The sequence below is a fragment of the Salminus brasiliensis genome, chromosome 18, assembly GCF_030463535.1.
Source record: "Salminus brasiliensis chromosome 18, fSalBra1.hap2, whole genome shotgun sequence".
Taxonomy (NCBI): domain Eukaryota; kingdom Metazoa; phylum Chordata; class Actinopteri; order Characiformes; family Bryconidae; genus Salminus; species Salminus brasiliensis.
The window spans coordinates 17,931,441-17,945,474 of record NC_132895.1 but is presented as its reverse complement, the minus strand read 5'-3'; the positions used below and the strand labels follow the sequence as shown (position 1 = coordinate 17,945,474).

The following is a 14,034-nucleotide window of genomic DNA, read 5'->3' as shown; positions in this document are numbered from 1 at the left end:
TTTTTGAGACTTGAGCTGTTTAAACACTTATAGAGTGTTCTAGAGTGAAATCCAATGCAGGCTAAAATAGCGGTGGCACTCTCTCATATCGATGTGTTGACTTCCAAAAAATATACTGCTTCTAAACGGATTAGCTGGATTCATCATATGAGTTATTGATTTTTTGCTAGCTTGTTGTTTGAGTGACAGATAGGGCTTCAAATTGGAGTTCGAGATAGCTTCTGAGGCAATGCATTAGGTAGGGTTTGTCAGTATGAGTGAGTATGTTAACTGCTATTTGTAACGAATTCAGACTTTGTTTTCCAACTGGAAATGATTTTTGCAATAGGAAAACACTCAATAAAGCCCATTGATAAAATCCTGCACACTAGCTCATGGAGTCAATGAGATAGACTTATATCTCTCACACGCTCTCTGAGGAGAGTCCTCTACACCTCTTAAGAAAGGCAATAATCTAATAATCTAAATAAATGATGTTTTTATCAGTGATGTGTTCGTCAAAGCACTGCACTGTTAATAATAAAGTATATACACACACACATTGTCTCCATTGCATTTCTGTATACTATATAAACAAGTGTTTGATCAAAACTTGTGGTAAAACAATAAAAAAGGTTGATTAACACTTTGCCCCAACCTGCTCTTTGGCACATTCACTTCAGTAAATAAACAGTGCAAAGGCACTCTCCTGTATCTATCCATCCAGGGACCACGCCTTTGCATGAGTTGACAATTTAAGCGCACGCTCCTGTAATAAGTCACTTGTCACTTATATTAGCTAACAAGGTTTGTGACCTAGGCCTTATTGTGTGGCAAATGCTAAATTTTTACCAGCACATTGGCTTGAACTGCGTCACCTCGGAGACTGACCACTTAGTGCAGTCAGCAGGATGTAGTCTGTCACAATACACGTTCCCAGTACGCACTGATCCAGAGGCATTAATCCTGGCATGTCATGCAGCCCCTGACTGATGCAAAAGGAGATTTTAGGCAAGAGGCCAAAATAGAACACCCGCTTTCCCACCTGCATGCTAGGGTCACTCAGAGGACACCACAAATTACATTTCCCCAGTATAATCCACCTTTTAACAGAGAATAAAGACTTCTAAGTTTACCTAAACACATAAATACTGAATAGTTTGTTCGTAGTGGTGGATAGAAATGAAATGTGTCGCTTCTAAGAGGACCTTTTGTGTTGAGAAAACCAATCCAACGCAATGCACGCAAGTGAACAAGCAAATTAGGAGGGATAGAACTACAGTAAAATGCAAAAAGACATAAGGCATATACACATGTGATAAACAGCAAGGGAGTCTAGGCAGTGAATATAATGAAACTACAGACACAGTGCAGACATGACAGATGATGGAGTCATATTTACAACATCATATTACCTAGCTGTAACACTGCCACCACACCCAAAAACCTGTCTTGTCTCTTTGCTCAGTCTCTCCAGTTCCCAATGGCAACAATTTCAAGTATGTTAATTCTTTCATTCCCAAACAGCAATGGAAGACTTATCAGGTTTACTTGATGAAGTGTGTGATTGGTCAATGCACCCTTATTGAGTAAAATACAGATGTTCATTATTTGTATACTAAGTGTTTGTTTTTCCCTTGTTTTACTAGTGTATTTCAAAAAAGAAAGTATTGTGAAAAAAGTTTATTTTGATTTATAATTTAGTGCAAAATTATGATGTAATTTATTTTATATTCATTACACATAACGTGAGATATTTCAAGCCTTCAATATAATAATATTTCATTTTGAGTTTGAGTTAATTACTATTCAAACAGTAATAATACCATGTACCTCTTTAAGCTACAGAGGGTAATTGCTGAAAAGGCTGGCTGTTTGCAGAGTGCTGCATCAAAGCACACTATTGGAAGTTGTCTGGAAGAGGAAAATGTGGTAGGAAAAGGTGCACAAGCAACAGGGATGAATAATGCTTTGAGAGGATTGTGAAGAAAAGTAGATTTAAGAACTTGGACTAAGGATGGTATCAGAGCATCAAGAGCCACCGCGCACACGCCTTTCTCCAGGAAAGGAGCTACAACTGCTGCATTCCTAATATCAAGCCACTCCAGAGACACCGTCTTACCTGGACTAAGGAGATAAAAGTACTGGACTGTTGCTTAACAGTCCAAAGTCCTCTTTTTAGATGAAAGTAAAATTTGCATTTCATTTGGAAATCAAGCTCATTGAGTCTGGAAAAATAATTGAGAAGCACAGAATCCAATGTGTCTGAAGTCCAGTGTGAAGTTTCCACAGTCTGTGATGGTTTGGGATGCCAAGTCATTTGCTTGTGTTGGTCCACTGTGTTTTATGAAATCCAAAATCAACACAGCCATCTGATGTTCATATGACATATATGATAAGTAAACTTTTTTAATTAAATTATGAACAAAAATGTACATTTTCACAATACTTCAAATGCTTTAGATACACTAGTACTTTACACTAGTCTCTGCATTCTCTTTCCCCTAGCCTACCTTCCCTGGGTGTTTGTTTCTTTTCTATATTTTGGTTAAACTCCTGGCCTCTTCACTGTAAAGGCACCACAGTTAACCCTTCTGCACTCTGGATTAAACCAGCAGCATCTAATAAAATAGTCAAGGGTATGTTATTATTGAAATAAGGAAAGCTTAATGTTGGTGTATTTTCATAGCAGTATCCAAACAGTTGTGGGTAGTTATTGAATATTAAGTCTTAAAGTTTATCATGAAGCTGAAGATGCTCATTGTCTCTTTGAATTAATCATCTTTGTACCACTGCTTATTTTGTTATGTAATAAAGCTTCTCGCACCATTTGCCACTGTAGCCTGTAGACCTCCCTCTGGTTCATCTCTTATGTAACTCAGTTATTAGTCCTTTCCTTTGTGCTTGTTTTGAGTGATCTATGAGATTTCATAAAAGCCCGAAATGTGTAGGGGGAGGGGTAGGAGTGTGTGTTGGGGGTGGGGCTGTGTGGACTTTGATAGTAAGTCCTGCTGCTGCTGGTGGTGGTGGTGGTGGGAGGGTGCTTTGAAGAAGTGTGGTTTAGGGTTGCAAGTTACTCTTCTACCAGCATGTTATCTTTCCATTCCTATCAAATGTCGGTGTCTATGAAAAATCAGCATTTCACCTTTGTCCCACTCAGTCACCAAGCCTAGTCAGTAATTATCTTGAACATCATTTGTCCATAATGTCCATAACATTCTGTCTTTCCATGTGTTACACACACACACACACACACACACACACACACACACACACACACACACACACACACACACACAAACACACACACACACACACACACACACTGGATTTCTACCCCATCCCTCAGAGTCCCCAGGAGCAGTTCTCAAGAACACTGCCCAGAAGCACAGTCACTGCAGACTACAAGTTACTTCAAGGATTCCACTCACTACAACCCTTCTGCTTCTTCACGCCACCTCAACAAACAGAACCTCCATTCGCCTGTGCTGTGGAAAAGGTTGCTATGACCACAAGAGGTTTAGCAGCAGTGTTTTTGATCCAGTGTTGAAGAATTTTGTATTTATTTGCTCAGAAAAGCCGAAGGAATTTCAGATCTGATTATGCAGCCTTTTACAATCTGCCAGCACGAACATGCCTCACTGGTTTACATTCTCGTCTGTTCTGCTATGACCTACAATTAATTGAGGAAACCTTTTGGTGTTTGCGCTGCTGGAGAAAATTTGCATTTTCTTATTCAACGAAAGGATCACTCCAAGCTTTGGAACTTTAGGCTTTGCCACCAGTTTTGGAAACTCATCAGCAGAAAAGAAGCCCAGGCAATGTAATCCTAATGCACTTTATTATCATGACGGGTTAATCAAGACCTTGTGTGTGTGTGATATTTCTAATTATTTTCATTAAGAGGTTTATAGTCTGAGATGGGCAATTGTGTGCAATACAAATTCCAAAAGGAGTTGTGATGTATTCAAAAGTGTATAAAAATCAGTAGAATTGTGTATGTATTGGTTTAGCCTATCAATAGTTGTGTGGTATTTTAGATTGGTGGGTTCAGGTCAGGTATGTTCTTTTAAATGAAACAAGCAACAATCCTGATCAGTCTAAATCTGAACAAACACTTTAAATCAACCTCTGTCCTGTTGTGTTCTGTTGTTTACAGTGAAAATGATTTTTATTTGGTAAGTAAACCTGAGTGATTTGACATTTGACATATATTATCTGAAGTCTAACACGTTGAAATAAAAAAAAAATTGCCCATTTCAGATAGACTTTCTAAAACCGCACCAAATTTAGATAACCCAGACTTATGCTCTCAAACACTCTTTTTAGTAAAACATGCAGTTGGTCCACGTTCTAGTTTTCACAATACACTCAGAAAAGCATATTGTGACATACTGTGATACATATTGTCATATTGCCTAGTCCTACTTTGACTTGTCTAACATTTTGTCCGATAAGCTTGATCTCTGTATCTTCACAGAACTTCAAGAACACCTCTTGAGACAGAACTCCAAACTTCACAATCAGTCTATCATAAAGCAATAGCAGGATTTGGTGGCACTCCTGCCGTTTTTGTGAGCCATGGGGTTCGCGGACCTGCTGGATCAGGTGGGCAGCACTGGCCGTTTTCAGATTGTCCATGTCACCTTGCTCTCCCTTCCCATCCTCATGATGGCCAGCCACAATCTGCTGCAGAACTTTGTGGCTGCTGTGCCTCCTCACCACTGTGCTGCCCAAGCTAACCTATCTGGCCCAGCGTTGGGCCCGGAGGAGAAACTGCTCATCAGTGTGCCGCTGGACAAGTACGGCAAGCCTGACCGCTGTAAGCGCTATGCAGAGCCACAGTGGCACTTGCTGAGCTCAAACAGTAGCTCTGAGGAGCTGAACTGGGAGTTGGAGGAGCAAGAACCAGAGATCCAGGGATGTGTGGATGGATGGACATACAACATGACTGAGATGACCTCAACCATCATTACGGAGGTAGTAGAGAGAGAAGGCTTGGGCTTTATGGTTATGTTAGCTGTGCACTGTTGAAAAATAATATAAGAAATTTAGTGCATTTAGCTTGAATGGATATTTTAGTGGTTCTTTTACGTAAAAGAGAAATTACTGTTCTGTAAGATCTGTTGGCACTTAAAAATACACATGTAATTAAAGCATAAAGTGATGCTTTCTGTGTCCTTCTCTCACAGTGGGATCTGGTTTGTGACTTGAGATCTCTGAAGCAGATGGGACAAACTATTTACATGGCAGGGGTGCTTGTGGGCGCAGTGGTTTTCGGGGGACTGTCCGACAGGTATCTGTATAATCATTGTCTTGTGAAAAATGACAGTCAGTTGAGATCTTGGCTAAGGGTGTTATTTAACCAGACTGTTAAAAACAGAGTTGTTCAAATAACAATTTAGAAACATTTCAACATAAATGAATGTTTAATTGAATCTACTTTTTATTTATTTATTTATAGGCACAAATGAAAATTTGTGAAAGAAATGCGCTAAAATATTGTTCAGTTTATTTCATCAACAATTGAATTATATGTTGAGATAACAAAGTCTGTTGAAACTGACTTATTCTAGATCCCATGCTGACTGTAGAGTTTGGGCTGATTTTTTTAATCCTAATTTATTATATTTTTGCTGATTTCTTTAGTCTTAATATATTATATCTTATCTAACTGCTGAAAAAAAAAGATAATCAAAAGATCCATTTAAGAAAAAAGATAAGCCTCTCGTGGTTTGTAAAGAGTCTTGAGCAGGTTCTAGCAAGGTCAGACACAAAACTGGGCTGGATTTGTCATAGGTTAAATGAGAGAATTGGAACTGAACATTTGTAGGCCATATAGCAGGAAATAATGGGAATCATACTGTAACTAGTGAATGACAATAATTGACAGTGGTGGGTGCATAGTGAAATGATGTATATCTTATCAGCATATTAAAACTAACACTTTCAACAACATTTTGAAACGTTGATGTAGTTATTGTTCTCATAAAAGACAGACAAAATTGGGCTATTATACTAACATGTTAAGAAAAGCTAATAAATTGATACTACATTGGCATCTGTATCATTGTTGGTAGATGCAGACTTAACATAACGGATATTGACATTCTATCAAAATTACACATTTACTTCAATAAAAGTAGTGTTATTTTTACATTATTTTTACAACATTTTCAGGCATACAAAATCAAAAACAAAATAATAAAGCTCAAGGAAAGGAAAGTAGTCCAAGTGAGAAGCCTGAGAGAGCACAATTGACCATTGTGTCTCTGGGTGGGTAGAGGGCGCTCTTTCCCCACATCACTCTTAGTGTGATGTTGGCCAGCACAGGCATCTCTTAGCTGAAGTAGCAGAGCTGAGGATCTGGCACTTTCCTCTGAGCTTGTTGGCTGCCTAGTGATGCTGCATTGGAGGCAGGCGATAGCTGACTTCACATGTATCAGAGGAGGCATATGCTAAAATGGGGTTCCTTACCACATGATTATAAGTGAGTAGAAGTAAAAGCATTTTAAATAAACATTTAATTTTGTGGCAAGATTACATTCACTTTTTTGACCACCTTCCTCTTTCCACTGCTTTCACAGTTCCTTTTTCCATTGTCACCTTTCTGCATATCACCCATAACAAAGTATGGCAGTGTGGCTAAAATACAGAATGTTGTCTCTGCCTCAGGTTTGGCCGGCGTGTTTTGCTTCTGATCTCTAACTTGATGATGGCAGTGTGGGGGACATGTGCTGCCTTTGCCACCTCCTTCTCCCTTTTCTGCCTGTTTCGCTTCTTCTGCGGAATGGCTCTGTCTGGCATCATCCTCAACAGCTTCTCCCTCAGTGAGTACCCATGGCAGAAACATGAAGATCCAATTCCTATAAGCATGTTTTATACAACTACAGATTCCACCATGTCTATGCATTAAACATGTCTTGGCTGAATAATTAACAAACGGTGGAAATCAGAATCAGAATCAGAAATACTTTATTGATCCCAGGAGGGAAAATGCAGTTGTTAAAGTTGCAACACATAAAAAAAAATTCATAGCACATAAATCTTCACAATTACTCTAAAATATGTAAACTAGTAAAAAGAGCATGTTCAAACTTTTGACTGGTAATGTAGGTACGGTGGCACCCATCTCTGTTCTTCTCTCTGCACCTTTTATAGTTGTGGAGTGGATCCCCACTCATGTACGAACAGTAGTGGGCACAGGTACAGGCTACTGCTACACTACAGGGCAGCTGATCTTAGCAGCAGTGGCTTACAACATCAGAGACTGGCGCTGGCTCACACTGGCTGTCTCTCTGCCTTTCTATGTATCCTTCCTCTACTCATGGTTAGTAGCACTGTTTCCCCCAAAAAAGGTCCAATTAGTTCTTTAGGGAACAGTACCCTTAGCTTTATTATAATATGATAGCTTTGTTACAAAACCAACGCATTCTTATTTAACGTATTATTTTGCCTTTATAAGCTTAAAGGCTATTGGGCTATTTTTTTACTAAATAAAGGTTAGCCTGATTGACGTGCTGAGTTATTCAGGCAGCGATATAAGGCCAGATATACTTCTAAAGTCATTCATCATTCTGTAATCGGACAAATATAGCCATTTATAGTGGCCTGTTGTGAGAGAGGGACAGATTAGTAGTTTACACATAAAGCATTATTTGATGTAATTACGCTTTACAGTACACTATACATTTTTACAGTTTAAAAAAAATCTTCCTGAACCATTTAGGAACCTTTACTGGTTTTAAATCCCATAACATCACAGTATAAAGCAGTACATGCAAGACAGCGCCCTTAAATGTACATTCACATTTATGCAGGTGGTTCTTGGAGTCGGCACGGTGGCTTGTCCTAAACAAGAAGCCTGAGCAGGCTGTCAAAAATCTCAAGGCTGTGGCTCGCTTCAATGGCCGCCGGGAAGAAGGAGACAAAATCGATTTAGAGGTGATGATGATGACAGCCAAAAGGGTCATGGCTTTTTTTTAATAATCTAAAAATTCTTATAACCATTAGTGTGTGCCTTGTGTGCAGACTCTGCAGCAGTCCATGAAGAAGGAGATGGCTTGCTCGCAGAGCACTCACAGTGTACTGGACCTGCTGCGTACCCGCACAATGAGAACCATTACTATCTGCCTCAGTGTAGTCTGGTCAGTTGGCGTAGACTTTATATTGTAGATTTATTCATTTAAAGGATCTATAGCTCTTTAGCTCTATTCATTTAAAGGCTCTATAGCTCTATAGCTATTTATTAAACATTGTTAGAGTTTGAAATGCATCTTTCACACACCATTTCCTAATTCATACAGTCCATATATTGAAACTGCACGAATGCAGTTTGTTTTAAATTCACCATGGCTGTGAGCTCATAACCATAAACACAGTATTACATAATTGCCTAACAGCAGTTTAGCCCATCCATTAACACTGAAGTAATAAGGAGTGCTTTTACTGCACTCAGTGTAGAGAGGAAGAGATGGAAACCCCATGCTATGAAGCTCCCAGGCAATATTATATATTTCTGTGCTGATGTTAATGCTAGAGGACGTTTAGAACTCTGCAGTTATTGAGTCAGCTGAGCGTTGGCAACTTTTCTGCACTCTGCTCCTCAGCACTCGGCGACCCCGTGGTCTGCAAGTTTGTGGCTGAGTTGCTGTGGTTTCTGAACGCTTCCACTTTCTATATTACCACTCACAGTTGATGGTGGATTATCTAGGAAAGAAAAAAATAATGAACTGACTTCTGCAGTTTTGTAAGGAGGCATCCTTACGCTGGAATGCAGTGAGATCTTTAGAACCACCCATTCTTTCTCTAATGTTTATGAAGACTGCATGGCAAGGTGCTTTATATTATACACATGTGGCACTGAAATAAATGCCTGAATTGATTTATTAACAGGTGTGTCCCAATACATGTGTCCATTTGTCCATAGTGTATGCCAGACTACTAACTTTCCTATGGATTCACAATGTGTTTTCTCCAGGTTCTCCACAAGCTTCGCCTACTATGGTCTTTCCATGGACTTACAGAAATTTGGAGTGAACATATATTTAATCCAGGTGATCTTTGGAGCTGTGGATATTCCAGCCAAAGTCATTGTTACAGTAGCTATGAGCACAATAGGGCGGCGGTTATCCCAGTGTTTAGCGCTCATACTTGCTGGAATTACCATCCTCATCAATCTACTGGTACCCTATGGTAAGGACAATAGCTTGGTCATGCTACTGTCATCACTATTCCAGGATCTGTAATGGCATTGTATTGGAGCATATTTGTATTACTAATTGCATCCTAAATAACAAGTTCTGCCTTCTTGTATAATTCCACTTCTTGTTCTCATTTCTATAACATCTATATGCATGAGGAGGCTCTGTTGTGATGCTGATGCATGTTCTTATTGTGCATGTGCAGAGCAGCAAACATTGCGTACCTCTCTAGCAGTGATTGGAAAGGGCTGCCTGGCTGCCTCCTTCAACTGCTGCTACCTTTACTCAGGGGAACTATACCCCACAGTGGTCCGGTAATTCTCCTGTTCATCATTGATATTACCTTCTTTTTACAAATCTTAAATGTACTTGTTTTTTATATAAAAGAACAGTTAAATAAAAAAAAGCAAAGTCACTAATTATTAATAATCAAGAATAGTACATACTGGCTATAGTGGTAAAGACATTCCTATAAATGACCAGATGTATTTACCATGTATTTATGAAAAGATCAGGGTCATATACTGGCCCTTGCAGGTTAAGGGAAGATTCTGCTCAAATCACAACCCTGCATTCATTTGAATCTAACAGGCAGAATGGCATGGGATGGGTGTCGATGATGGCTCGCCTGGGAGCCATGGTGGCTCCAATGGTGCTCCTGCTGGGGGAGAGTGTGGCATGGCTGCCTGGTTTCATCTATGGAGGAGCTCCCATTCTGAGCGGAATATTTGCTTACTTCCTCCCTGAGACACTAGCATCTCCCCTGCCAGATACTATCCAGGATGCAGAGGACAGGTGAGTCTGCAAAAGAACTGAATTTGTATATTCCATAGAGTCACTTGCAGCTGTTGCATTATGTGAAGGCGAATTTGATGGTTGGGAAAGGGTGTGAACCTACTGTTGTTTCAAATAGAAAATAAATCTGTAGGCCCTTTAAAAAATAAAATATTATATATATATACCAGGCTGCATCATAATGTTTGACTTGTGTATTGTGTCTTTTCTATCAAAACAGAGGGTTCAGAAGAAGAAAACAGTCTTTTGAGAAGGAGGAAGTGGCCTTGAAAGACTCCAGCAACAGTCCACTGAAAGAATCTGCTTGAGACGTACCTTAGTCCACAGTGAGCGGCCTGCCTGTGGAGCACCAGTCAAGCTGCAATACACTGTGCAGCGATAGTGCAGCAGCACAGTAGAGATGTTAAACAGGGTTTGCACTGTAGGCTTTCTCTTGGTAATATTGAAAGGCTGAGAGTGTGAGGTCTTTGTCAAACAGTTACCTCAGTATGAAACTGATGCCATCTTAACTGGATTACCAAAGTATTGTTTTTCACACTGGAATATTGATGAAATGACTTATTGATAGTAAAATAATATTATGTGTCAAATAAACTAGAAAAAATGATCATATATAAAAAATAGAAAATCATTATAACTTTATGGAACTGAGCTTTTTACATGTGGAAATGTTTTATTTTGTAAATAATATAAAACAAACAAATAAAGCTTTATAAAGTTTATTCTTATCTGAGTTGCGTTTTCTGTTATTCTCTACTATCATAACAGTGTAGTTTAATATAATAGTGTATACATGTTATATATTATAAATATTTAATATAAATTATGCATAGTGAGAAATGAGAAACAACCAAATGTAATGATTATGCTATTTTTCAGACTTGTAGATTATATTTAGACTTTCAGACTATATTTTTGAATGCAAATGTTTGATTATTCAAACATTTTATTTTTAAAAAGACGTGTCTTTAATCCACACTTTCATTTCATCTTGAATCCTTCACTGGCATCCTGAAACTGCCCGCATCAGATTCAAAACCCTGACCCTGGCCTACAAAACCAAGATCGGACCAGCCCCTCAGTACTTGATGGCAATGATCAAAAGCCGATCTGCACTTAGAGCCCTTCAAGCTTCAAGAACGGCTCGACCCACCATCCCTTAAAAATCCACAGAAGACAAGAGTCCAGACTTTTTACAGTCCTGGCACCGAAGTGGTGGACTAATTTCCCCTGGGTGTCCAAACAGCAGAGTTGCTCACTGTCTTCAAACGCAGACTGAAGACCCACCTCTTCAGAGAGTACTTGGGCGAATAGTAGAGTATTATGGTCTCCATATTGACTTGTGTTTAGTAATGTTTAAGCTTAGAGGCATCTTTGAATTTTAGTCCATTCAAAGTAGCTGAGGTTATTCTTAAGTAAATAGCGAAGGATAAGGATAAGAGCGTCTACTAAATGCCATAAATGTAAATGTAATGTAAATCCTTGAAAGGAACTGAGCAAACTGTAACACATGCTAATTTTCTGTTTGAAAAAAAAAAAAGTTTAAAAAAATCTGTACATTTGTAAATAAATCTGTCATTTCATTAATAATGTATACATATAAACATATAACTACTTAAAAATAAAAGTAAGGAAACGTCATGTATTCACAATGATTAAAAGCTAATGTGAAATAAAAGCTAAAGCACCTTCCCACGCTAAACTCCGTACTCCGTCAACGACTACAACTCCCACAATCCCTTGGACTCACCTCGTTCCCAGAAGCACTTGCCTCTCTCGTCCTGTTCAAAGCTCTTTCCTGTAGGCAGATTCTTACTCAACTCGCTTCAGAAGCAGCAAAATGTCTGGACTCCTGCGGGGAATCGCGCGAATTCGCACAGCTCCGGCTCTGCGGGGATCAAACATCACCCAGCGATCAAACCTGGTCACGAAGCCGGCTAAGGACGAGCTGGGCCCGCTGGTGAGTTCTGTGGAGGAGTGTGTGTGTGTGTGTTTGACCCTGAGCGTTCGCTCCTCGGCCTGTCGCCCGCACACAGCGCAGATAGACCAGCAGGATTACAGCTAACCTTCAGCTGAAAACGCGTGTAGGTAACCGGGCGCGTTAATACCATCCTTATGCTTATATTAGTGGTTCAGCACAGTTTAATGGAGTCTTCGATCAGTGTAATTAAAAAAGCCACGCATTTACTCGGCTGTGAGATGGGACGCATCGCTAGGACCATTAGCAGATGTAGCCTAGCCGGTTAGCCGCGCTCAGTTTAAAGGTCACGCAACAATTTCACAATATTAGCCAGTACCAACGTTTTATAAATAGTAACTGTCAGCCAAAAAACCCTTATCTCCATTTTTACTTTGACTTAATGTTAATCTGGCAGCTCTTTACACTGTGTCGGAATGTCATGATGAATGGACCAATAGAAATGCACCATAATTGAAAGAGACGATTGTCCACAGCCGTTTATCTGTGACTGATCATCGCTATAAATAAGCTTTCTCACGCTTGACTTGTATAACAGTAACTACAAATTGTGTTAAAGTTGAATAATTTTCGTAAGCAAATGGTCTGTAGTGCTGCTTTTAGAACAACAGTGCAGCAAAATGCAGCGCGAGACTCTTTACTAAAACGTGCTGCTCTGTTTTGGCCTAAAATGCTACTGATACAAGACGATCATCAGTTTTACCAGTAAGTCTGTTCAAGTAGTAGTAATATCCTTAATGTACTCTGAGTAAAATTGTCACTTTACCGATTAACATATCGCCATGTTGTCAACACCCATATTCCTTCAGATCGCTGGAAACTGTAGCGTTATATAGTTGATGATATGACGGTCTTCAAATATTACATCTAACAGTCTGTTATACAGACCAGGCCCGTCTTTCTGAATCCTGGTATTTAAAGGACCTCTGAATCGTATGTCAGTAGTTAAGATGGCTGAGCTTCCAGAGAGGCCTTTTAGTTTAGGTGAAGGTTAAGACGAACTACACTTATTTATAGGTAATGTACAATAGCACAATAACATAGGAGAGCCGGATCTGTGCTGGCAGATAACGCCTGTTCTTAAAACGGGTAACATTTTTGGGCAGTTTAGATTTGATGTAAAATTACATTTGATTGTTTATACTTTGTTTGTACTTCAGTACCCAACCAGGTGGATTTGGTGCCGTTTTCTTTAGAAATCTTATTTATTTGGCCATTTCACTAATTAAATCTGGCAGTTCATATTCTCAGTCACTGACAAGATTTCTGGGTGAAACTGCGATCATAATTCATTTTATTTGCCCAAAACTCTTTGGGGAATTTAGTTTATTAGAAATTATTTTTGCTAACTTTGCTCCATGCATGGTTTGCATGATCTGTCATTTTAGACATTTCTGACATCCTTCAGAACTTATCAAGCTGTTTCTTGATGGCTGTGAAGGAACTGTTGAATTAATGTACATAAAAATGGGTTCATGGAAATGTCCGGTTTAATTATTGTATCTGTTTATGCAGGAGACAGCAATTGGCCTTGCTATGTTTTCCTTTGCCATCCTGGCTCCATCTGGATGGGTGCTGGCCAACCTGGAGAACTACAAAAAGAAAGCATAATCCTGTGATGTCCTGGCCCAAAGACAGAGCACCTCTACATCCTTTACCATTGGGGACCATTGTCTCTTGTTGAAGATGGGTTAAGAATAACAAGAAAAACATCCTGAGCCACCCTTCAACCAACATCATGAGACCGTTTACCTTCTTCCAGCCACTCCAATATGTTGAGCTTAATTAATTGATGGACTTCATAAATTACTTACTTGTTGGGTGATTCTCTCCTTATGGATGTTGTTACATACTTAAAATAAACTGTTATTTAAACCGAAATTGTCAGTATCTTGTCTTTTGAGCCTGGCCACTGATGCAGAAAGCTGTGTCTTATTAGCAGCTTCAGTTAGGCTACTGGAGCACGCTGCAGATAGTGTAACCCTGTATGATTATTATTATTATTATTATTATTTTTTTTTGCGATTGGGATTTAATAACTTGCTTAAACCTGCGGTATCAGCGAGTACAGCTGTATTT

The 14,034-nt window shown here is 39.2% G+C and overlaps 2 protein-coding genes across 2 annotated transcripts; both read left to right on the top strand.

The window, feature by feature from the left end:
- The first annotated feature begins 3,560 nt into the window (after positions 1-3,560).
- On the top strand, positions 3,561-10,632 carry slc22a6l (solute carrier family 22 member 6, like). Its single transcript, XM_072661840.1, has 11 exons — positions 3,561-3,802; positions 4,460-4,959; positions 5,172-5,275; positions 6,655-6,809; positions 7,141-7,309; positions 7,800-7,923; positions 8,011-8,126; positions 8,960-9,174; positions 9,388-9,496; positions 9,774-9,977; positions 10,198-10,632. The coding sequence occupies exons 2-11, from the start codon at positions 4,561-4,563 to the stop codon at positions 10,283-10,285; spliced, it is 1,683 nt and encodes a 560-aa protein (XP_072517941.1). The 5' UTR covers positions 3,561-3,802; positions 4,460-4,560; the 3' UTR covers positions 10,286-10,632.
- A 1,103-nt stretch (positions 10,633-11,735) lies between these two features.
- Positions 11,736-13,836, top strand: cox8a (cytochrome c oxidase subunit 8A). The gene is made up of 2 exons (XM_072662030.1): positions 11,736-11,937; positions 13,471-13,836. The coding sequence occupies exons 1-2, from the start codon at positions 11,818-11,820 to the stop codon at positions 13,564-13,566; spliced, it is 216 nt and encodes a 71-aa protein (XP_072518131.1). The 5' UTR covers positions 11,736-11,817; the 3' UTR covers positions 13,567-13,836.
- The last annotated feature ends 198 nt before the right edge of the window (positions 13,837-14,034 follow it).

Bases quoted from the DNA above. Each gene is read 5' to 3' on its own strand.
- cox8a (XM_072662030.1), top strand. From the start codon at position 11,818: ATGTCTGGACTCCTGCGGGGAATCGCGCGAATTCGCACAGCTCCGGCT. The intron at 11,938-13,470 runs GTGAGTTCTGTG...CTGTTTATGCAG, and splicing joins AGGACGAGCTGGGCCCGCTG to GAGACAGCAATTGGCCTTGC.
- slc22a6l (XM_072661840.1), top strand. From the start codon at position 4,561: ATGGGGTTCGCGGACCTGCTGGATCAGGTGGGCAGCACTGGCCGTTTT. The intron at 4,960-5,171 runs GTAGTAGAGAGA...CTTCTCTCACAG, and splicing joins CCTCAACCATCATTACGGAG to TGGGATCTGGTTTGTGACTT. The intron at 7,924-8,010 runs GTGATGATGATG...CCTTGTGTGCAG, and splicing joins GAGACAAAATCGATTTAGAG to ACTCTGCAGCAGTCCATGAA.